The following is a 24,030-nucleotide window of genomic DNA, read 5'->3' as shown; positions in this document are numbered from 1 at the left end:
CGCAGAACATTGCCAATGTATCCGATGTTGCAATGCCATTGTGACAAATTTCTTTTAAGTGCATATTCAGACCTTAACGATTTGAAATGGCTGGACTACTGGTGACATTTTACAGCAGAGGTAAATAATCTACAGCCCTATTGTTAAAACTCAGTAATCTCACATTTGCAATAAATCCTTTATTTGTCAGTATTTTTCAAATTAAAAATAAATTAGGTTTGTTTTTACTACAATTGAATTCAAGCAGAATCACAAGGATAAGAACAAAGGTTAGGAGGTGCCATCTTTCTGGTGAAACATTAAACCTTGGGTTTGTCTGTCTGTTCAGCGGAACTCCCAAGAACAGAAAGTTCTCCTATTGTCTTGACCGGCATTCATCTCATGCACCACCACTGAAACTGGCCATTTATTTCGCCAGTTGGTCCTTCCGGTGGGCAAATTGACCATCACGATTACTTACAAACTGCTACGACAGTCGAAAAGCAATTAATTGGTCCCAGTGCTTTGGGAAGCCCTGAACACTGGAACCAATCAAAACTGTAATTTCTTCATGTTTTACTGAACTCTTGGTTTCATCAGATCTCTTACAGTACTAGAAGGTTCCCATTTTAACTTTGTTCCAATTCCTTCACTATAACAAATATATCAGCTATAACCACTATGAAAGTTTTTTTTTTAAAGCTGAATTACTTACTGTCTGAACAGTCTTTAAGCAAAGCTTCATTAATTTTGAAACGTAAAGAACTTCCTGGACCAGGATGCTTCCCTGCAAGCTTCAGGCTCTCTGTTGTTCCTTGCCCTTGTACCACAACTGCATCCACTACGGTCAGATTGTTTCTGCAGAGTGAAGAATTAGTTGGTAAAACTATCAGATTGAATTCAATAAATAAAATAAGCCTCATTAGTTAAATGTTCCCAATTCAACAGTTAACAGCCTTGAAGAGTACATCAGCATGATCAAATTATAAATCGATTAAATGCAACAATTTACAAATACACATTTTAAGTAGATTTTTAAACAAAATGTTAAAAGGTTTTGGAATACATCGCTAATTTATTAAGCTAGAAAATCTGGGGACATAGGGAGGAAGCATCAAAAGTCAAAGCATTAAAAGTCAATACTGCAATAGAAACACACCTTATAATAATTAAGGACATCACAGTTCTATTGTGAACTGGTGTAAACTTCACTGTCACAGCTCTTCTCTCACCAGACTTCAGAATTACATTTAACACAGACTGCCGTGTAGAACCTTCCACAAATCCTGAAGAACTTTTAACAGATGATGTCTGGAAACAAAGGACAGGTGGCAGGGAGATGGGAAAAGTGATTTATAGCAAATGTACAAAAAAAAAGTTCCTCTCCCTATTTTAAAGTTTATCTTTTACCCCCTTTCAGTCTATGTGCTAAAAAAAAAACAAAATCCAAGACACCCACCCCCACATCCTGACCACACACCATCTCCATGTAGAGATTATCGCTCTTCTTTCATGTATAGTCTCAGACTAGCTTCACATATTTTGACCTAAGCATGAAGTCGAAAAATCAATTTTTTCATTTGTTCATCTACTTTTAAAATTACAGCCAAATCAAAATTTGATTTTTAAAAACAGTTGAGATAAAGTTATTCAAATCAAGCTTGACAGACACAAAAAACCCTAGCCTGAATTAGGTGCTCCTCCTTGTTTGTAGTCGGTCCAATTTCATGGATAGCATTCAACACACTTCTTTACAAAATATCAGTTAAGTCTTAATACAGAATTCATCTTGATCCCACATCCCATTCTTGTCAACAGGGACAGCATCATTGACATGCATCTATACAGAATGTAGCATGAAGGCTTCTCTCTCAGGAGTTTGTGATCCTCTCTATAGCCAAATAACCGCATAATTGTGGCGATGGTCAGGAGATGCAGAATTTCTGCTGAATTACTACAAATTACTGAATATCAATAAGATAACATTAACATAAAACTGAATGCTGAGTAATACTGGGCATGGTGTTTAGGTGTGGAAAGGAAGTGGCTCTCCCTACCACCTCTTCAATCACCCCCCCCCACCTCAAAGAATCAGAAATCCCTGCACAACAGCCAGCTTCACATCCAAGTTATCAACTCTAAACCCTGTTCTTTCCCCATTCCTTCCCAAAAAGTGTTAGCGCGTTTCCTTCTTAAATGCCATGACCGACTAGACATCAATAGCCACTTGCAGCAATACATTCCCATATGAAAAAATCTCATCTTCCCCTTTATGCCTTCAGGACCAATTCTAAATTGAAGTCCCTTTGGTACCAATTGAAGACCAATTAAAATAATCCATTTTCTGCACTTCTATTAGATCCTCCCTTTAACACATTGGAGTGAATATAGCACTAGTGTTTCCAAGTTGCTCATAACTAGTATTTGGTCACTGGTGGTACTGTGGTAAATCTATTCTGCACCCTCTATTGCTCAAACATTTTATCTAAAAGAAAGAATTTACTTGCATTTGTTATACAGGGAAAAATTCTCTAGAGTACATCAAAGCTTATTTTTCTTCTAGTCAATTTTCTCCATATTCAATATAAACCAGAGATCAGACCTGGGATCTTCCTAATTTGTATGGCTGAGCTACCTTCCCATTTGGTAAATTCAATGGAATTTTTTTTTAATCCAAATTTTTGTGTTAACATTTTCGCTAATTATCCATCAAGGCAAATACAACAGCTTTACCTACATTCAAAAAATTCAAACCCAACTGCATTTTGTTCTTTACAAATTTTCATAGAACAAATTCTCATTGAATTTAATATCTATTTTCACCCAGTCTTCGAGAACCATGACCATTCTATGAAACAACCATTACGCTCCTTGTTTAAATATAAATATACACTAATTTTTAGCTGAAAATTACCTTCTCAGAGTTCTATTAAGATCACATTAATTTCATGAAGCCTTAACAATAATCATAGGTGAGCAAAGCCATTTTTCACCAGAAAATCTCAAGTTCACATCTTTATATTAGCTACTGAACTTTAGAAGCTGAGAAGACAACCCAATTTGTTGGGAATATCTGGAGCCTTAAATTTAACTCTCAAATGGAGGCAGAGACACAAACTTTTGTTACTTACATGGTTACTGACTATCTTAAATTCAAAGGTTTTTGTATCCAGATTTGTACGTTTGCCCAAGTGAAGCCTGAAATTAAGAACGAAAGTTGCAGTAAATGCAGAAGGTATTTCTACTAAATCTTCCAAACCACTAACTAGCATGTTTTGAACAATTTCATCTGGAGATGTATACCATAGCTCAGATGCCTGAGATAGGAGTTAGGATTATTCAACATATTAACCACAATCACTAACTGAAATTTGTATCTATAATGTCCTTAAAATTTAAACATAGAAGCAGTCGCAAATTCATGAATAATAATGTTGCTGGTTCACTATGTTATGAGTGATTCTTGGTTGGAATTAACTAGTAATAACAAATGGACAGACAGCACTGGCAAATGTTAGATTTTTCATGGTATTAAAAAAAAAAAATTGTCCTTCCCAACATGAGATCTGCAGAGATTCCTTCTTCACATCATGTTAGTGTTATAGTGCACCATGGATGATATAGAAAGCAAATATGAAACTCAAACTTTCTTTTGGTACTTAACTTCTTGATCTTCATTATGTTTAGCAGTATTAGTTGTATTTGCACTTTAACACTCATGCAATATGTTATTTCCTACTGTTCTGAAGTCATAAATGCATTTAACCATTCTTCAGATCCATCTAAATGCATTACCAAAGTAACAGCTTAATTTACAAATATGGGCTGGGATTTTACCCTTGGCGGATGGGAACCATCCACCAACTGAAAAGTCGGTAGCGTTCCCGCTTCCACCTGGCCTGGGGATCCGACCCGCATTATGCAAGTCCCCAGCCTTTAATTGTTCCGAAGCAGGACTTCCACCCACTTGAGGCAGGAAGACCCGCATAATTGAGCTGCTGGCCAATCAGAAGGCCAGCAGCTCTTAGTCCCAGCAGCAGTGGCCACTGCTAGGACTGCAGCCCAACTTCAAGACGAAGACGTCGGGGAGTCCAGAACCAAGGTAAGTTTTTGTTGCCTCTCTGGGGTAATCAGTCGGGCCCTGGCGAGGCAAGGGTGGTCGATGGGGGAATTGGGGGGGGGGCCGGCAGCACGGGGATAGGCGTGTTGGGGGTATTTGGGGCAGTGGGAGCAGCCCTCTGTCGGGCAGAGTGCTCGATCATGAGGCTCCTCCCCCCAGAGCCAGAGAGCCACCTGCTTTTGTCAGGCAGCAGCTTCTCTCAGGCCTGGGCCGCCTACCTGCCAGCCAACAGTAAAAAAAATCCCCATGGCGGCAGGTGGAGGCCCTTAAATGGCCATTGATTGGCCTGGGACGGGCAGGATGTTTCCCAGCGCCGCCCTGCATAAAGTGGGGGCGGGAACGGGTCAGTAAGGACCCCTCCACTCCATTTTACGCCGCCACCACACACCCACCCCTCCCCCCCCCACTCCCAGTCACCTTCCCACGCTTTGGGAGGGGGGCAGGGGAGGTAAAATTCTGGCTGTGGATTTTACATAATTATAGAATGGTTACAGCACAGAAGGCAGCCATGAGGCCTATCGTGTCCAGCTGGCGCTCTCTGCAAGAGCGACTCAACTAGTCCCACTCCCCTGCCCATTCCTTATAGCTCTGCAAATTCTCTCTTCAGGTACTCATCCAATACTCTCCTGAAAGCCATGAATTAACCTGCCTCCACCACACTCAGGCAGTGCGTTCCAGATCCTAACCACTCACTGCGTGAAAAAGCTTTTCCTCATGCCGCTTAAGGTTCTTTTGCCAATGTGATTACCTTAAATCTGTGTCCTCTGATTCTCAACCCTCTGCCAATGGGAACAGGTTCTATCTGCTGTATATACCCATGACTTTGAGCACACCTCTCATCAAATTTCCTGTCAACATTCACCAAGGGGAACAACCCCAGTTTCTCTAATCTGTCCTTGTTAGACAAACCCCTCATCCCTGGAACTATTCTCAACCTTTACTGCACCCTCTTTAAAGCCTTCCTAAAGTGCGGTGTCCAGAATTGGACACAATAATCCAGTTGAGGTCAAACCAGTGTTTTATAAAAAGGATCATAACTTCCTTGCACTCTATGCCTCTATTTAGAAAGCCTGTATCTGTATACAAAAATCTGTATGCCATTTTAACCACTTTCTCAACCTGCCCTGGCACCTTCAACAATTAGTGCATATATGCTCAGGTGTCTCCCCCTTTAGAATTATTATCCTTTAGTTTACATTGCCTCTTTGTTCTTCCTACCAAAATGTATCACTTTGTAATTCTAGGCATTAAATTTCATGTGTCCACCCATTCCACCGGCCTATGTCCTCTTGAAGTCAATCACGATCACAGTTCACAATACTTCCAAGTTTTGTGTCATCTGCAAATTTTTAAATTGTATGCATCCTGCACACTGGAGTCTAGGTCATTATAAAGAGAGAGAAAAGCAGTGGTCCTGATACCAACCCTAGGGAACCTCACTGTATACCTTTCTCCAGTCTGAAAAACAACCGTTCACCCCCTACTTTCCTGTCACTCAGCTAACTTTGCATCCATACTGCCACTGTGCTTTTCATTTCATGGGCTGCAACTTTGCTGGCAAGCCCATTACGTGGCACTTTATCATCTGCCTTTTGGTAGTCCACATCAACCACATTATCCTCATCAACAAACTTAGATCAAGTTAGTTAAAATAAAGTTAAGCACAACTTGCGTTTAACATATCCATTCGGACTTTTCTTAATTAATCTACATTTACCCAGGTGACTCTTAATTTTGTCCCAGACCATCTCAAAGCTTTTTCACCCCCACAGTTAAACTGACAGGCCTGCAGTTGCTGAGTCTATACTTACACCCTTTTTTTTTTGAACAAGGGTATAACATTTGCAATTCTCCAGTCCTCTGGCACCACTCCCTTGTTTCTGAAGAGGATTGGAAGATTATAGCCAGTACCTCCTCAATTTCCGTCCTTACTTTCCTCAGCATCCTCAGATGCATCCGATCCAATCCTGGTGAATTATCAATTTTAAGTACAGCCGGCCTAATAATTCTATCAATTTTTAGCCCTTCCGGTATCTCAACTACCTCCTCTTTCACTACAACTTTGGCAGCATCTTGGTAAGTACCTCAGCCATGCCCTCTGGCTCGATGTGCAAATCCCTAATTGGCCCCAACCCCTCCTCTTACTGTATTTTTTTTTTTTACTATTTACATGCCCACAGAAGACTTTTACATTCCCTTTTATGTTAGCTGCCAGTCTCTTCTCATACTCTCTCTTTGCCTCTCAGATTTCCTTTTTCACTTCCCCTCTGAACTTTCTATAGTCAGAGAATATCTGATTATCACTTCTGTTGTCAACTTGACATCGGTCATATGCACCTTTCTCCTGCTTCATCTTACTCGATCTTCCTTCATCCAGAGCGCTCTGGCTTTGGTTGTTTTACCTTTCCCCCGTGTGGGAATGTACCTTGACTGTACCTGAATTATCTCTTCTTTAAAAGGCAGCCCACTGTTCTGTTACAATCATTCCGCTCACCCCACTGAAATTGGCCCTTTAAGTATTTTTATTCTAGGATTGCTCCTTGTCCTTTTCTATAGCTAACCATTTTTCAGATGCTGTCACTAACTTTTTTCCCTTTTCTTTCCAATAATTCAAAACTGTTTACAAGAAACTCAATCATCAAGACAGCACAGCTAGTAAAGCTCATTGCTTCCATACAACATGACATTTAAGGCCCAGGTCTGCCAGTAAACTTATCTATACTGTTGAAAGCTGGCTTTCTCTGCCTTTTATTGGGCCACTACAGAATACTTCAGCCCAGCTTGCACTATTCCAACCACAACTGTGTGCTTGCCAGAATGCTAGGACTGGCAAAAATCCTATGTCCCAAGGTGGCCTCCTTGCCTAATGTGAAGAGTCATAAAGAATTGGAAATAGAAATTTCCTGATGGTTCGATAGATAAATAGATCAGTGTGGTACTGAGCTACACAGACCAAGACAGTCTGCGGCCTAAACCCCATTTCACCGACCACTGCCAGGACATGTAATTGAATATAAAAACAAGAAATGCTGGAAATACTCAGCAAGTCTGGCAGAATCTGTGCAGAGAGGAGAGTTAACGTTTCAGGTCAGTGACCCTTTATCAGAACTGACTTGAAACGTTAACTCTGCTTCTCTCTCCACAGATGCTGCCAGACCCGAGTATTTCCAGCATTTCATGTTTTTATTTCAGATTTCCAGCATCTGCAGTATTTTGTTTTTATTATGCAATTGAACATATTTCTATACTTGGAAGGGGGGAGTGGGGAGGAAAGTGGCAATTTTGACCAAGCTTTCTCCTCCTGACCACTGTCTAATAGGAGATGATGGGCAAGAGTGAGATGGAGGTTGGCTATGTTGGTTCCCATCGTTAAATAATGGGAAAATAACAAAATTAGAAAGTAAATACATACCTTTCCATTAACACATCTGCAACAAATGAAGAATTGGGGTACAATGCTAAAGGAAGAAGTTGGGCAAACACAGGTACATCTGCTGGATTTTCTAAAATGAGTTCTTGCTCCTATACAAAATAAATTTATGAAACAGCAATAGTTACCAACTTATCCAAATCACTGTATGACATTTTCTAGAGCTATACAAAGGATACAATTTTTAAAATTTACTTCTATAAAGTATTACTATCAATACTTACTGATGTGTTATTTGTGTTTGTGAGTGAGAAAATTAGATCGCGTGTCGAGTTCACCAATGATGGCCACATAAGCTCCGATGTGATTACAGCTTGAACACTTTTCTGTAGGTCTGTATCTACTTCAAAGACAACATCCATCCTTGAAAAAGTAGGCAAAGACTAGTCAAAAATACATGACAGCAGTAAACATACACACCATGATTTTACAAATACTAGGAATACAACGTAGCGTCATTTAAAATTGCAAATATGTGGTTAAGCATTGTATAACACAATACTGCTACCTCTGCCACTTTACCAGGAAGTGAAAACTCATCAGATAAGGTGGTTCCATTCCAATTGTTTTAATGAATAAATCAAGTGAACCACTATCTGTACAGCTTTTTTGTGGCTGTATGCCTGTGGTGATCACGCATCTACAGGAATATTACCATGCTTGCTGATTAGGTGATTCTATTTGATTTTGAGGGGATGGGGGCGGTGGGGTGGCTAACCAATGAGGTAAGTAATGTGACAAAGGACAAACTGATACCAGGGAGGCTACCATAAAGAATTTTCAGTTGTCATTACTTACCACACTCAACTTCTATCTAGTTTCAGCCAGCAATGCATTAAGCTTGAATAAAGGAGTTACAGATTTGAATGCTTAATAAAAAATTATTCCTGCAACTGGATACACTAGCAGGTAGTGACCTGCACATGCAGATTTATTACAAGCTCAATACAATTCCATGTGCCTCAGATCTTTTGAGCTTGCTTCCTTCATCCGTTGGCTTGCCATTATGCTTACCCTGCCTCCAGGTTACCTCCTCCCTCAGGCCTGACCTCAGTCACTAAGTTATCAGACTGCTGCTTCAGAAGGCAAACAAAAGTCTTAAGGATTAAAAGTTTAAATCAGCATCAGGATAGCAACATCACAAAGCTGATTTAAGTTTTCTGTAATTTTATCACAAATATATATCTTAGCTCTAACTTCTGGACAGCATTTTCTATTGTTCCCCTACATCAGGCATCCTTATGACTAGACAATGCGCCATTTAATAGATACTTTCATACTGTGAATTTGAGCCTCCAGGGAAACATAGTGGCATCCAAATTCATTTCAATTAGAACATCTAGGGAAAGGAAATTCACTCCATCAACTGGGCTGAATCTGAACTTGGGTTCCACAGGACTTGGTAAAAGAAGAGTGTTAACTCACTAAGCCACCCAATTTTACCAATAGCAGTAGTCGTCACTTAAACAATTATATGTTTTCAGCACTAAAATGTTCAGAAACTCACTTGTGCCCTGAGTTTTCTTTAAGTTCTGTCCATTTTTTGTACAAATTCTTATACAAATCCCAGTCTGCATCCCATGCATCATCTTGCATTGCGAGACTATGCTGCAACCTTAACTCCGCTGGGAAGGGTGGGGGTAAAGAGGGAAAGGTGGTAGAGAAAAAAAAATTCTCAATGCAGAAACCATCACCTATATTTTCCATATGTATATTTTCTTGGTGAAATTACAAAAATGAATTATAATTACTTACATTTAGATAAAAAAGGCAATCCCACATAACAATAATCCCCACATTGTAAGCCAGCATCAAAATAAATATTTGCTATCTGCAAAAAAGATAAAATATAATTAATAAAGCAGGCCAATACATAAGTCACACCAAAGCAAACCATGTTCGACTTAGCACTGCAACAAAAATAAAAAAATACTGCAGGTAGTTAGGTATGTGTCTAAAGTGTTGCATAGTTGAAATGTGCAAGCTGATGTGCTGCTTATAAGAACGTGACAATCATGCATGCTTTACAATTCAAAATATGACAAACCTTGGATTTCTTTTTTGATTCTAAATCATCCTTATTACTTTTCATTTTCTTGTAGTAGAACCGCACATCCTCTGTTAGAGGACGTATATTTTGTAGTTTCACCTTCTGTGAGAAGGAACTCATTATATTTAAACTATGATGAACTACTTTCCCCTGTAAAATAAAATATTCATACTTACAACTGGGGGAAAAAAAGCAGAGTTTAAAAATCCTTGATAAGCACACTTCACAATGGTTTACAACTTGCACATATACACAATTATAATATAGGCCAGATCCAGCATTTCCTCTCATTCCTTCCTCTTCAAAGAAACTGCTTAAAAGTCAGCAATTAAAATTCGTTTCAAACTCTAACAATTGTGGCTTGGTTTGACATTTAACCTACAAGAGTAGATTATAATAACAAAATAGCAGAAATGAATATCTTACTGGAAATGAGCCTGGAAGAATGACATGTTTCGGTGAGCAAACTAACGAGCCGACAGCAATAAGTGCCTTTACTTGGATGGTTAAAATCTGTAAAAACAAGAGGAGGAGGATGTTATCCTACAACAAATGAAAATAATCACTAAATATAGCAATTTTCTGCAATTAACCTTCACCCAAATAAAATCCTCATCTTCACACCAATTCCAAAATAAGTTCAGCAGATCCCTGCTGCAAAATGCTTTCTGGGCATGGGAGAGAGAGAGAAAATGTAGACGTCATCTCAATTTGCGTAAAGAATTTTCTTTTTTTTTAAAAAAGATAAAATTCATGGAATATATGTAGAGGACAGAATGCAAGTCTTGAGGGCAATAGGAAACTTCTAAAGAACAACTTCCATTATAGTTTCCAGATTGGATCAATTTATGCAATAATTTAAACTATTTATAAATGACGTGAATACTGGAATAGAGAAAAATGTCAAAATTTGATGATACCAAATTTGGAGATGTAGCAACAGTGAAGATGATACCAATTGACTAACAGGGCCTGGACAGGCTAGCAGAATGGGCAGACAAGTGATATATGGAATTTAATAGAGAAAGGTGACTGATTTTGGCAGAAGGGATAAGGAGAGGCAATATATATGGGGGTCCATGTACACAGATATTTCAAGATGGCAGGACATAGAGAGGGTAATTGGCAAAGCATATGGGATCTTGGGCTTCATAAATGGAGGTAGTGCATAGAAAAGCAGGGAAGCTATGCTAAAACATAAATAGAAAATGCTGGAAATACTCAGCAGGGCCAGGCAGCATCCGCAGAGAGAAAAACAGGGTTAACATTTCAGGTCTGTGACCTCATTAGAACTAGTACCTGGTCTTTGTTTCAGATTTCCAGCATCTGCAGTATTTTGCTTTTGTATTAGAAGTTATGGCCTAGAGTATTACATCCAGTTTTGGTCACCATTCTTTTAGGAAAAATGTGAGGGTCCCAGAGAGGGTGCAGAGACCATTTACCAGAATGGTCCCAGGGAGTGGGATTTTAGCTACAGGGTTAGGTTGAAGCTGGGGTTGCTCTCCTTGGAGCAAATGAGATTGAGGGGAGATTTGATAGTGGTGTACAAGATTATAACAGGCTTAGATAAGGTAGAGAAAGAAAAGCTGCTCCCATTAGCGGAATAAGGTCTAGGGGACACAGATTTAGGGTTTTGGGCAAGAGATGCAGGGCAGGGAAAAGGGAATGTGAGGAAGAACCTTTTTTTAAAAAAAACAGTATGGTAATTGCCTGGAATTTAATGCCTACAAGGGTAGTGGAAGCAGAGACGAAGAATGATTTCAAAAGGAAATTGGATGGGTACTTGAGGGAAATAAACTTGAAGGGTTAGGAGATAGAGTGGGGGAAATGGGACTGACTGGATTGTTCTAGACAGCCAGTATGGACTTATTGGACTGAATGGCCTCCTGCTGTGCCATTATGACTATGATTCTAGAGAGATTCACTTGCAATCGTCCATGGATATATGGCTTCAACCATCAGTACTCTTAGATTTCCCTCATCATTCAGTTGTCCAGGGCAGTACCTGGACAAGTTATATAAATCAGAAAGTCCCAAGTATCGATTCCCAGTCTGCTCTTGACCACTCAGTGAGCTTTGCTGGAAAGTGCTTGTGTAGATAGCAGGGGAGTACAGGACCAGGCTTTGCCATGATACACAGCACACCTCCATGCCACACCACACAGCTGAATAGTCTATCATCAGACACTGTCTCGATTTGCACTTCTAAGAGTGGTCATTTGGGCAACATACTGGAGGGTGACCAGCATGCACATAATTGTATCCCAGGAGTCAGCATCTTTAGGAAAGACAGGGCAAACAAAGTCTAACACAACCCATCTTCACTCAACATTTCAGCTGTTGGGAAATCAAAATTCAGCCTTTTATTTTAGAAAACCTCACTGACATAAACCATTATATCTGAATTAACTAATGCATTGTTAAATTTATCACAATTAGCGCAAATAGCCTGCAAATAACTGCCAATAAATAATTTTTATTCAAACTATGAAATATTTACAAGCTAAAGGATGGGAACATTTTTAATGTAATCACTTTCACAAACAGCACAAACACAGAACATAACAAGCCAAGCATCATTTTACCTTGAAAAGGTTAACCTTGCACAGAAAGATCAATGTTGATGCTGACAAGTGACATCAAGCACTCCCTGTATATGTCACAGGCCAGCTGCAGTGTACCGCTTCCCAAATGCTTGGGCAATGTGTACATAACGCTAAACACAAGGGAAGCTAAACTGCACCTTTGCCAAATGTATTTTTCCTTTACTTTTCTATAGACTATATTTACGGCCTTGGTGTTAGACATTCATTAAAGCTAATTGGTGTCCCAACAAAAAAGAGGACATGGGCCAGCTTATTTGTTCACCAGATATTTGGACTGGCTGTTAACAGTGACAGAGAAATGCTCTGATACAGATCAGGTGTATCCATTCAGGTAGAACAAACAATGCACATAATGGAGACACTGCAGTCAATAGAATTAATATTTTAAGCTATCTTGGTGCAAAGTGTTTTAAGCTTGCAAACATTGAAACTGTACTAGAAAGGCTTGGCTTTTACTTTAAATAAAACAGTACCTCATAATCTGTTGTGATCTGTACTGCTCCATCATATGGTCCTTCAAGTTCTTTTGCAGTCAATTTCATTCTAAACACTGCATAATAATCTGAGGCTAATATTACCTGTGGAGAATACACAAGTTTTGATGTTTGAGTAGATGTTATAGATTACATACCTTCCCACTAATTCTCAAAAGATAATAATTTCTCACAATTCTAATCCTGAAAGAACAGAAACGGGGTAGACACTTTTAGGTCAAGGGTGTATTTGCGAAGACGAGGCTGATGATGGCAGTTTAGAAAGGGTGGAGGACAATATCTGCAAATAATCCTGACTGCTCCAACAGCAACTTAAATGCCTACGTTGTTCGGAGATAAAAAAAAAAGGGCCTTCAATAGCCAAGTTCCACCCTGTATCTCTCCATTTTGAGATTGTCACATGCACTTTAGAAAAAAAGCACGAGAACAAAGTGTCTCTTGACAACGCAGAGCATGCGCAGAGTAATCGCTGACATCAGTGCGTCCAAACATTTGCCAGCTTGCCGGTATGAATCTGCGCGTTGTCACACAATGTCAGACGTAATGACGTCTCAGCGTTGCCTCTTCCCTGCTTCCTCCCGCGACTGCCACCTCAATCGTCACAGTTTCGCACTTCTCTTCACTGCTCCCCTCCTGCGCCCGTCTGCTCACCGCTCCCTCTCGGCATTCTCTTCCACTCCCGACTACTTGGCATTCATCACCACCCCCGCCGCTTCCTCCCCCTTACCGCCTGGAGCAGCAGCTGGGGGCGGGTTTGTGAGCAGCAAGGTGGGGAGTGACCGGAAGTGGTGGGAGGGAACGGGGAAGAGAAGCTGCGATGGCGGGAGGGAGTGCGGTACTGTTGGAAGGGGGTGGAGACGGGGATCACGGCCATTGAGGGGCGAGGGGGCTTGGATTCAATTCGCTTCGTGTCAAATTGAGCAGTGCCATTTTATTACTGGAAGCTGCCTGATACAAAGAACAAAGAAAATTACAGCACAGGAACAGGCCCTTCGGCCCTCCAAGCCTACGCCGATCCAAATCCTCTATCTAAACCTGTCGCCTATTTTCTAAGGGTCTGTATCTCTTTACTTCCTGCCCATTCATGTATCTATCCAGATACATCTTAAAAGACGCTATCGTGCCCGCGTCTACCACCTCCGCTGGCAACGCGTTCCAGGCACCCACCACCCTCTGCGTAAAGAACTTTCCACGCATATCCCCCCTAAACTTTTCCCCTTTCACTTTGAACTCGTGTCCCCTTGTAATTGAATCCCCCACTCTGGGGAAAAAGCTTCTTGCTATCCACCCTGTCTACACTATCTTAGTGTCGTCTGCAAACTTGCTAATCAGACCACCTATACTTTCCTCCAAATCATTTATGTATATCACAAACAACAGTGGTCCCAGCACAGATCCCTGTGGAACACCACTGGTCACACGTCTCCATTTTGAGAAACTCCCTTCCACTGCTACTCTGTCTCCTGTTGCCCAGCCAGTTCTTTATCCATCTAGCTAGTATGTCGCAGACAATGATGTTTCTGTCGATGAGGCTGCATTTGTGCATGTGCCAGTACTGCACCACCTAGTGGTCGTGTTGTCAGCAAACGCAGCCATTAAAAAAACATTTTTCCACTTCTTGCTTTAGGCCTCGATTGCAATTTCAGAATCTACCTTAGAGCGATCAGCCTTCTCTAATTGGAAAGACACAGTAATTAAGACTTCTATAGACCTAAAGGGACATATTAACACACAACTTCACCTCAGCAACCTTGTGTCTAACAAGGCTTATGTAAAAAAAAAGTGTACCCGTTGACTATCTGTAAGCAACGATAACATGATTAAAAACATTTGACTGTCGGCCAACATTTAAACTATTTAATTGGCAAAGGAAAAGAGCATTGAAAACTCACCATTGATCTGATGATTTAAATATAATTACTGAAAATAATTTTATTGCAAATCCTATCTATTACATTCAAAAATGTTTTAAATCTCACCTCAAAAATATCTAAACGTTTATCTATGGGACTATTAACTAGCAAGGCAAAATTATGCAACAGACTCACAAAGCAAATGCTATTGGATGTCAGCAACCCTTCAGAGTTGAAAACTTCCAAAGAAAGCATGTCTAAACAGTTCCAAATTGCAAGCTCCATTGAAATAAAAACAAGAAATGCTGGAACCACTCAGCAGGTCTGGCAGCATCTGTGAAAAGAGAAGCAGAGTCAACGACCCGAAACGTTAACTCTGCTTCTCTTTTCACAGATGCTGCCAGACCTGCTGAGTGGTTCCAGCATTTCTTGTTTTTATTTCAAATTTCCAGCATCTGCAGTATTTTGCTTCTATTTATGCAAGCTCCATTGGGTTTGACAATAAACAAAGCTTTCCCCAAATACTTTTTTTTTTAAATGCACAACCATAATGGGCAACCAATCCACGCTTTAGCAATAAGAAAAGCCAGCTTTAAGATGGAGTAAAATGTGTACTAAACGGCACTTTAAATCAAACTATATTTTAGTTGAAAATGTATATATTAGGGCAAAAACATTTTTTCATATTTGCATATCCCAAACTTTTACCAAAAATCCCCACACCAGTGCCACAAAATAGCTTATTTACTGCATGCTTCCTCCTCCAGAGTGCAGCGTTCTGTTAAAGTTGTACATTAAACATTGCGACATTTTCACAAGTCTACAGCACTTACGAAGCTTGTGCTGATCAACTACGGCTAATTTCTGCTGCACAGATACATTTAAAAAAAAAAATCAGCACTGATTCAGGTTGCTAACCTTCACCCCCACCCATAATTGCCCATGAATCTCGAGGAATTAAAGATTAATCTTCTGGATGCTGCTACAAGGAACACTGGAGGAAAACCATTTGGGGCATTTTTAAAAAATCCTTCCTTTAAACACTTATTGGTTATAAAATTATTGGAGATTGGGGAAATAAAACACTGCTTGACTGCATCAGGTGGTTGGAGATCATGTGATTAAACCACAACGTGTCCAGTGTTAGCAAACCTAACTTGGATGCATAAGAACATAAGAAATAGAAGCAGGAGTAGACGACATGGGCCCTCGAGCCTGCTCCACCATTCAATAGGATCATGGCCGGTCTTCTGCCGCAACTCAACTTTCCCGCCCTCTCCATATGTCCCTTGCTTCTCTGTTCATTTTTGCCTTAAAAATGCTCAATGATGGAGCATCCACAACCCTCTGGGATAGAGAATTCCAAAGATTCACAACCCTTTGATTGAAAGAGTTTCTCATCTCAGTCCTAAATGATCGACCACTTATCCTGAGACTATACACCAATGTTCTAGATGTTTGTTGAAAAATAGACACATGTTGGAATTGAAATACATGCTTTAAGACTAACAGTATTAACTGCAACAATGGGTTATAGAATAGCAAGTGGATTTTTATCATAGATGTATATAAATCTTAGGTTAAGGTACCGTTGGAGGGGAACAGTTACAAATTAAGAGTGTCCAGTTGCAAGTGTTAAATCTGTTAAGGGTTTGGATGTGACTGACCATTCCTTAAAGAATCTAGTTAATGTAAAATCTTATTGGAAACACACCCATACACAGCAAGAAATAAACCATTAATGTTTTAAAGAATAGGTACACAGGATCAGAAATGAAGACTTACAGAAGATTGTTCTGTCGACGACAATTTTTCTAAATCAGGAAGACTGGAAATTACTGTGGTTCTGTTGCCTTTCTCGACCATCAGCAGTTCAATACTAAGGCCGTCTCCCACTACATACCAGGCTTTCACTCCCAGCTGAGATCAAAACATCAAAATCAGTACTGTAAAGTATTGTGCAAGTGGTCGTAAACAATTAAGTTACGTTTCAGAATGGTCACCTTACCTCAATTGGGTTGCTATTCATAATGATAAAAATAATATTGCCATCTTCTGTGGCACTCAACACACCAAAGTCTATGATTCGTTCCTCTAAACTTGGGGGAAGTACAAAGTACTGCAAAATTAATATAAAAATGTTATGGTCACAATATACAATTTTAAAAAAAAATCAAATCATAGGCCAATCTTGTTCTACTTCAAACCCAGGTCCATAAATGATGTTTTTAGAATGTACTTTACCAAACTAAACAATTCATTAGGAAACTTTAAGCCTTATTTGTACATGGGTGGATTCTATTCTGAAGCAAACTCTGCAGTGTTTTACTTCATTAGAAGTGTTAACTATATGTCACTAGTAAAGTGTCACTGCTGCAGCGTAGCAATACGATAATTCCAAAATAACTCCTGCACACATGTAAAAAGTGCACATTTCAGGCTAGAAATCAGAAGACAGCAGTGTCAAAAGTTCACCGTGGATAAGTATACACGTGACATGACTCCATACAATACGACAGAAACCATTTTCCTGGTAACGTAACATGTAATGCATGTATCTCATTTAAATATGCTCACAGCAATCAAGCAAAGTCTAAAAAACACTGCGTTTTTAGACTATATAGGTGCCATAAAAATACAAAATAAGGTCAGCAAACATTGCAACATCAGTAAAAATATTTGCTGGTCAAAAAAGTAAAAGCACTCCCTATTAATTCGGGAGCTCATCTCCAAAGCCGCCCTCAATACCACCAGAATGTTCTTTGGAATGAAAACAATGAGCTGCTCTTTACACATCAGAACATAAAATGAAACTTCAGCTTTCAAAAAGTTCTACAAAATATGCACTGTTTTGCAGCACTAAAAAAAACAAATTAGTGTTTAGTTGGAATTTGATTTTCTTCAGTTTGAACTTTGTTCTCGAATTATGTTTAAGTGTTGAATAAAAATATGGTTGCAGTATACAACTTGAAGCCCTTATCCTAGAACAAATATTTCTCACTTTCTAGGTCAATTGACCCTCATTTGAAAGTAACCATGACTTATTTTTAAATACTTTTTATATTTTCCTTTGTGTGTACTTACATCTAAAAACCCTGTATAGGCTCGCACAGGCAGATGGAATTTTGACGCATTTGTGACGAGTAGGATGTTGCTGTCTATATGAATGGAGGAAGTGGTTGCCGTGAAAAGGAGAGAAAATATATATAGTGCTTTGTGGGGAGGAACAGAAACTGGCTCACTGAAGTTTTTAATCTATGAAAAGAAAAAAAGGGTCACAACTTAAACAATATATAACATACATGCCCTTGAATTCAACAATCTACTGCTCAAAAAGGAAAAGTAACCAGACCATGACATACAAGACAGACAAAATAACTGATGGCATAATTAAGATGCTTATAGTTACCTTGAACATTGTCTTTGCATCTTCTGGCAAAGAAACATTGTGTATAATGATAGGAAAATTGAATGTATTTGTTAGATATATTGGTCTCTCCACAGGATCTGTAGGACTGTCCCTGATGTGAAACAGTGTTGCTGCATGATCATATCCCAAGTACCTGCAAATCACATAAAGCTTTAGTTTTTTCCTCTCAAAATTGAAATGAATATCACAAGGGAAAATTGTCAAAGTTCAATCCCCAGCAGCATCTTGGAGGCAGTCTCAATTCACCAGGAAAGGTCTAACCCAAGGGTTAGCAACCTTAATAACAGCCATTTTTAAAATTTAGTCAAAAACACTATCTTCAGAGCCACAATGCTGTTACTCAAACGCCAATAATAATGAAAAACAAGAGATACACATTAACAGCATTTTTTTTTTTTTAAAAACAAAAAAATTGTTAAATGAATGATACTTTCCCACAAGTCCAATGTTAATAAAAGTTTAAAAAAAACAGAAGAAGCCATTTACAAAATGGCTTTGATTGATCAAGGTCAGGAGTTGGTCCTTATTGAGCCGCAAGCGGCTCCGGAGCTGCAGGTTGCAGACCCCTGGTGTAACCTACCATCCTCTAGCTTAAGCACCGAGCAGCTCAAAAGAAAATTAGCATTCAATACTGAAATAGATGACAAATCACGGTGCCAGATTTTAATCTCAGTACTGGTTGTAATTGCAACTACATGGTTGGGGAGTGGAAAGTGGGATCTTTGTCTTTGCATCAATCTTGTGCCTCAACAAAAGTCTGAAAATAAGCTGGTATCAGCATAAAAGTGACAGTCATAAAAACCCTACTGGTTAATTAATGCTCTTTAGAAGGAAAGCTGCTGCCCTTACCAGGTCTGGCCTAATGCTTAAAGACTTCAATGGATCAGTGAAGTGGTACAGAAACCTGAAGCACTTCACGCATAATGTATTAATTTTGAAGTGCGGTCACTATTGCAGCCGCCAATTTGCAAATAAACCCAACCAACAAACAGCAAAAGGTGAATACCAGCTGGTTTTCTTTTTAGTGCTGTTGGTTCAGGAATAAATGTTCACCCTGTCACTAAGAAAACCTCCCCAGAAATGTCATGGAAGCTTTCACATCTACTTAGTAGGCAGAAGAAACCTTGATTTAATAGCTGATCAAAACATGAACACCTTCAACAATTAGCACCCCCATCAGTACTACACACCAGTCTTAACACAGATTCTGTGCTCGAGTCTTGGAGTGAGAATATATGATGCCAGAGGTAAGCGTGCCACCATTGAACAATTTTGTTTGCAGAAATCTTTAGAAATTAATGGATCTTTTCTGCAGAGACGCAAATTGTGCAACCCTGGCTACAACCCCTGATTCATAGCAGATTAAGGATACTCTGCAAGGTAAACAAACAGGTCAAGACTTCCTCACTCACTATGATTTCAGTCAGGTAAGGCAGTCAATGCTGTACTCTAGATAGAGTCCTTTCCTTGTCTCAAAGGTTCTTGGATATTGAATAGGAGCAGAAACCCTGATCAGTGGCAGAAGCCAATTGTAGAATTCTTACTGCAGTGGCCAAATATAGCCTGGTGATCTAATCTGAGACTTTCTTGGTCTATCAACTGATCACAGCCTTAGCCAGCTGGAGACAGTGAGCCCAGCCATCAAGTAAACTAATTTATTTATCTTCAAATCCAGAAATATACACTTCATTGATAAAGGATTGTTGTGAGCATATAGAACTCGGAATGGATTCCATTACTACAATAAAACCTAAAGAAATAACTGTCTTAATGTAAGCCTTTGATGTTTTGTTTGCATGTCCTTCCCAAAGTTCACTGAATATAATTTGTGTCTACTCCCAATGTAGAAAGTTACAAATTATATTCTCAGCCACAGAATTGGCAAAAGACTGGTCTGGGGAGGGTAGCAGGGAGGTCAGATTTGACACCAAGCATTATTTACTTTATTTAAAAAATGCATCAGTTCCTTCCTTTCTAAAACCTCTAATTGGGTCTAAATTAAGTCTAACAAGTAGCATTTATATAGTGTCTTTAATAAAGTAAAATGTCCCAAAGCACTTTACAGGAAGTTAATCAGACAGAAACTGACTGAGCTAAAGGAGATCTTAGAACAAGTGACTTAAAACCCATCTGACAGCGCTTTCAAGATGCATCTTAAAAGGAGGCAAGTTGGAGGGGATTAGGGAGGGAATTCCAGAGCTTCTGGTCTAGAAGGCTAAATTCATGACTGCCAAGTGTAGGCTAAAGGATATGGGGGATGCACAAAAGGTCAGATTTGGAGGAACAGCGTTCTTGGAGGGTTGTGGAACTGGAAGAGGTTACAGAGATGGAATCAGGTGGGGAATATTTGAACAAAGGATGAGACATTTTTTAAAAATCAAGATGTTGGTGGACTGGGAGCCAACGTAGTTCCATAGACATGGGTGTTACGATGTTGGCGGACTGGGAGCCAACGTAGTTCCATAGGCAGGGGGGTTATGGGTGAACATGACTTCTTGCAAGTTAGGGTTAAGGCAGAACAATTTTGGATAAGCTGAAATTTATGGAGGGTGGAAGATAAGAGGTTTGCCATTAAAGTATAAAACTATATAAACACAACTATAAATTTTCTATTTGAGGAAAGCAGCCATCAATTTTTGTTAGCTGCTTTTAAAATAATATTTACTTACAAAAGCAGAAAATTCTTCCTGCATTAAAATTCAACACACTTACCCTTCTAACACTTCTGCCTGGTATGGAATTTCAAGTTTTGAATAATTTTTCTCTTTTGCTTTCACTGTTATTTTTCCAGAAAACTGCAACGTACTTTTTGCTTTGGAAGCTGAAATTAAAATGTAAACCAATGGGTACTGCAGTCAACAAATTTTAAGATGTAACCATACGCAAGGTTTTCTTTTGATTTGCAACACTTTCTGCACCTATTAATTAATGACAATAAAGTAGGGAAAGGACAAATCCAAAAGGCCAGAAATCAATTTCACTTCACTATATTCCTCAAAATCTTCTGTAAAATATATACTTCTTGAACCAATTTATTTGGCCTGCCTTCAATAATCTGTTCAAATAACATACTCCTTAATTGTACAAGCTTTTTGGTAAAGACATGAGAAGCTGCGATTGTTTTCCTTTGAGTAGAAGGAGATAGGGGACACACACACACATATATATATATATATATAAATAAACTCAAAAATATATAATATATACATTATATACACATTACATATAATACACAGGGTCCTGTTCTGTGCATACAGAAAGAACATGTACACACATTGCACCTGTTTCAGCTAAATAAAAGTAGTGACAGCCATTGACTGGTTTATTCCTCAGGGCAATTGCTTGACCAGAGTCAAACTGCCTGCTTTAACTTTCAAACAAAGCTTGGCAGTTAACTGTCAGTCACCATAAACTGGTGCATTCTCCATGGCAATGCCTCTAACAACCAGAATCCACTTGCCAACCAATCAGCACTTTCAGTATAAGTTTGCTGCTTCCGCTTACACTGGCATTCTTGAAATGTCTTGATGAGTGCAAGACGAAAAGCTTCGACAAAATGTCAATTTTCAGCAATATTCAAATTGATTTTTGTTCCAAGCTCTGTTACAGACAAAAGAAAAAACACTTGGGCTGAATACTTGCTCATTCTTGAAGCAACAGATGAGATATGTTGCATTCCAGAACTGGCATACAGTCCAGCCTTTGAGTACATGTAGACGGGTTACTGGGATCTTTAAGAACAGTTCTTTTCAGGTGGCGTTGAGAATTAATTTAGCAGGCTTTTCTTCAAAGACAAGAGATGAGATGAGTTGACACAGTGGACCTCTCAGTCCTTTAGCAAGGTGCTGGAAAGCTGAGCTGTGTTGTGATCTTCTCTCCTTCTTTGGGAATTCTCTTCTGCAGACTTTACTAAACATTCAGCAAGAATCTGGTCTCTTCCTCTGTGAAACTTCTTCAGAAGCAGGCACTAAATTTATCTCATTCCAGAAGGTAAACACTGACACGACAACCAAAAGTTTGCGAGTTTGCTGCTCTCAGGTGTGCGCTGCTGCTCCCGGGCTTGTCCTGTCAAGGGGCACACGACTGTCACTTCTCTGCACACATCTTCCCCACTTACCAGGGTTTCGGTTCTATTTTTAAACTTGAGTCATGTGACAACCAAACATTGTTGCCTAACTAGTTCTCTGTCTTTTTGATGACCCTCTTGGGGAAAAAAAAAACTGGTCCAACAACTCTTCAGTTTGACTATGAATTCCTCAAAAGAGTATTTCAACAAAAACAGAATCACTTAAAATACATATTTGTAATGAGGCTATCCAGTTCAGGATTAGCTAATGCTTACTTTAGGAATTCACTTACCATCAAATATAATACTTGCAACTTTGGTATATTTAGTTTCTGATGCCTTCAATGTAACTGGCTTAAAATCTACTGTAACTGCTTCATTTGGTGGGGATGGTTTAATACTCTAGGAATAGGGAACGAAGGTACATTAGTTTATAAAGCAAAAATATGAAAGAATGCATAATTTTATAGTCTGAAGTCATGGAAAGTAAGAGCTTACTGTTATTGGTACATCTTTTGCTCCTGAATTTAATAAATGAAGGTTTAAAACTTTTGGAAGATCTGCAGAGAAATGACATGATTAAGTATTTTGCTACTCCTTGTGCATCAGCTGATTGTAGAGTTGTTTGAAATCTCAGCAATTAAAAGTATTTTTTTTTCCTCCCACTGCAGGACATTCTGGATTAAATGGTCACTAGAAAGTAAGCTGGACTAAGCTATTGGCGTCCCTACAGCTGTCATTTATGCTGCTCTAAGAGCTGAAATTAGTAAACCAGAAAAAGTCAGATTATTTTCACACTCCCCATTCAGAGGCAGAACTTGGCTTAATAAAAAAAAAGTTAAAATTAAAAATCACAGTAGATAAAGCAGAGTGAGACTACTTCATCAATAAAATTAAGTACAAGTTTGTAACCAAACATTTTAGATTAAGCCAGTTGACAGTCATACTGAAAGAATATAAACTAAAACAAGTAGTATTATGGTGAGAGTTGACCAGGACCAAAAATTCAGAAGAATCATAATAGACCTATTCAGGCCCATATTTTGCAGTGTTGATTGGGATTAGTACCAATGGATCCCAAGGATAATTCCAACAAGATCAAGTGCAGAAAAGTGACATAATGACAGATCAAAGGGAGAAAAAGCAGAGGAAAATGAGTAAAATATATAGGGAACAGAAGGACAGATGGAGCTAGCATAGTGTTTGGGAAGGAATATAAAGCCGAGGAGTTATGACCAATGCTATTTTTTTTTTAATTAATAAAATCTTGCAGCTCACCTTGAGTTCGTAATGTACCAAAATCTAGCATTTCTGTCGAGGAGTAAATTCCAGGAGCTGTAACAAGAATAACTTTTTTTTTTAAATCGGAAAGATCATACACTGGAAATTGAATGTGAGAAAATATCCATTTCAGACTCACCTGTTGTAACTTCCACTTCAACAGGTAAAATAAGGAACTCTGTATTGTCTGATGCATTTGTTTTTATTCTGATAAAGGCTGTGTGATTATCTGCTTCTCTTGAAGAAAAACTGGCTCGCATCACAGCTTTTGTTTCATAGGGTGGAATCTCCTATTTACAAAAAACATAACACCTTATCCATGTTAAAACAAAGCAGCAGAGATACTGGACAGAAAAGCAAAGAGCGATACTACCTTAATGTAGCCCTGCATAGGATAACAGAGCACCAGTTTTAGACTGCGCAACTTTAGAACAGATTCAAATACAACCAAATATTTTGCAAGTTCATTCCATAAATCAATATGCCCACACCTTGGCATAAACCCAGGTTGTGCATTTATTAATTGTGCTATTACCAGATCCAGTTAAATACTGCAACTGATTGACGAACTGAAGATTTCCCTTCTCTGTGGCCTGCATAATTAACAGGCAAGGACAGGCACCCATGACCTGCTGCACAATCCCTTCAACGATACTCTAAAATGGATACTAGGAGTCATACAATAATGACCCAGCATGACTTGTAATTTTCCATCTGTTAA

The 24,030-nt window shown here is 39.1% G+C and overlaps 1 protein-coding gene across 4 annotated transcripts in view; it reads right to left on the bottom strand.

Moving 5' to 3' along the window:
* Positions 1-24,030, bottom strand: part of tmem131 (transmembrane protein 131) — a 217,679-nt gene that overhangs the window by 44,657 nt on the left and 148,992 nt on the right. For all 4 annotated transcript variants that reach the window (XM_068033293.1, XM_068033291.1, XM_068033292.1 and 1 more), the window contains 19 exons: positions 23,449-23,599; positions 23,307-23,363; positions 22,527-22,588; positions 22,322-22,430; positions 20,675-20,783; positions 17,942-18,095; positions 17,617-17,787; positions 16,541-16,651; positions 16,318-16,452; positions 12,659-12,763; positions 10,006-10,092; positions 9,577-9,729; positions 9,285-9,360; positions 9,037-9,154; positions 7,754-7,892; positions 7,512-7,621; positions 3,111-3,177; positions 1,139-1,290; positions 695-837 (listed from right to left, as the gene is read on the bottom strand). In XM_068033293.1, coding sequence (XP_067889394.1) covers positions 695-837; positions 1,139-1,290; positions 3,111-3,177; positions 7,512-7,621; positions 7,754-7,892; positions 9,037-9,154; positions 9,285-9,360; positions 9,577-9,729; positions 10,006-10,092; positions 12,659-12,763; positions 16,318-16,452; positions 16,541-16,651; positions 17,617-17,787; positions 17,942-18,095; positions 20,675-20,783; positions 22,322-22,430; positions 22,527-22,588; positions 23,307-23,363; positions 23,449-23,599 — 2,209 coding nt within the window. The remainder of the gene's footprint in view (positions 1-694; positions 838-1,138; positions 1,291-3,110; positions 3,178-7,511; positions 7,622-7,753; positions 7,893-9,036; positions 9,155-9,284; positions 9,361-9,576; positions 9,730-10,005; positions 10,093-12,658; positions 12,764-16,317; positions 16,453-16,540; positions 16,652-17,616; positions 17,788-17,941; positions 18,096-20,674; positions 20,784-22,321; positions 22,431-22,526; positions 22,589-23,306; positions 23,364-23,448; positions 23,600-24,030) is intronic.

This window comes from Heterodontus francisci, chromosome 6, assembly GCF_036365525.1.
Source record: "Heterodontus francisci isolate sHetFra1 chromosome 6, sHetFra1.hap1, whole genome shotgun sequence".
Taxonomy (NCBI): Eukaryota; Metazoa; Chordata; class Chondrichthyes; order Heterodontiformes; family Heterodontidae; genus Heterodontus; species Heterodontus francisci.
This window is presented reverse-complemented; position numbering and strand designations above follow the sequence as displayed.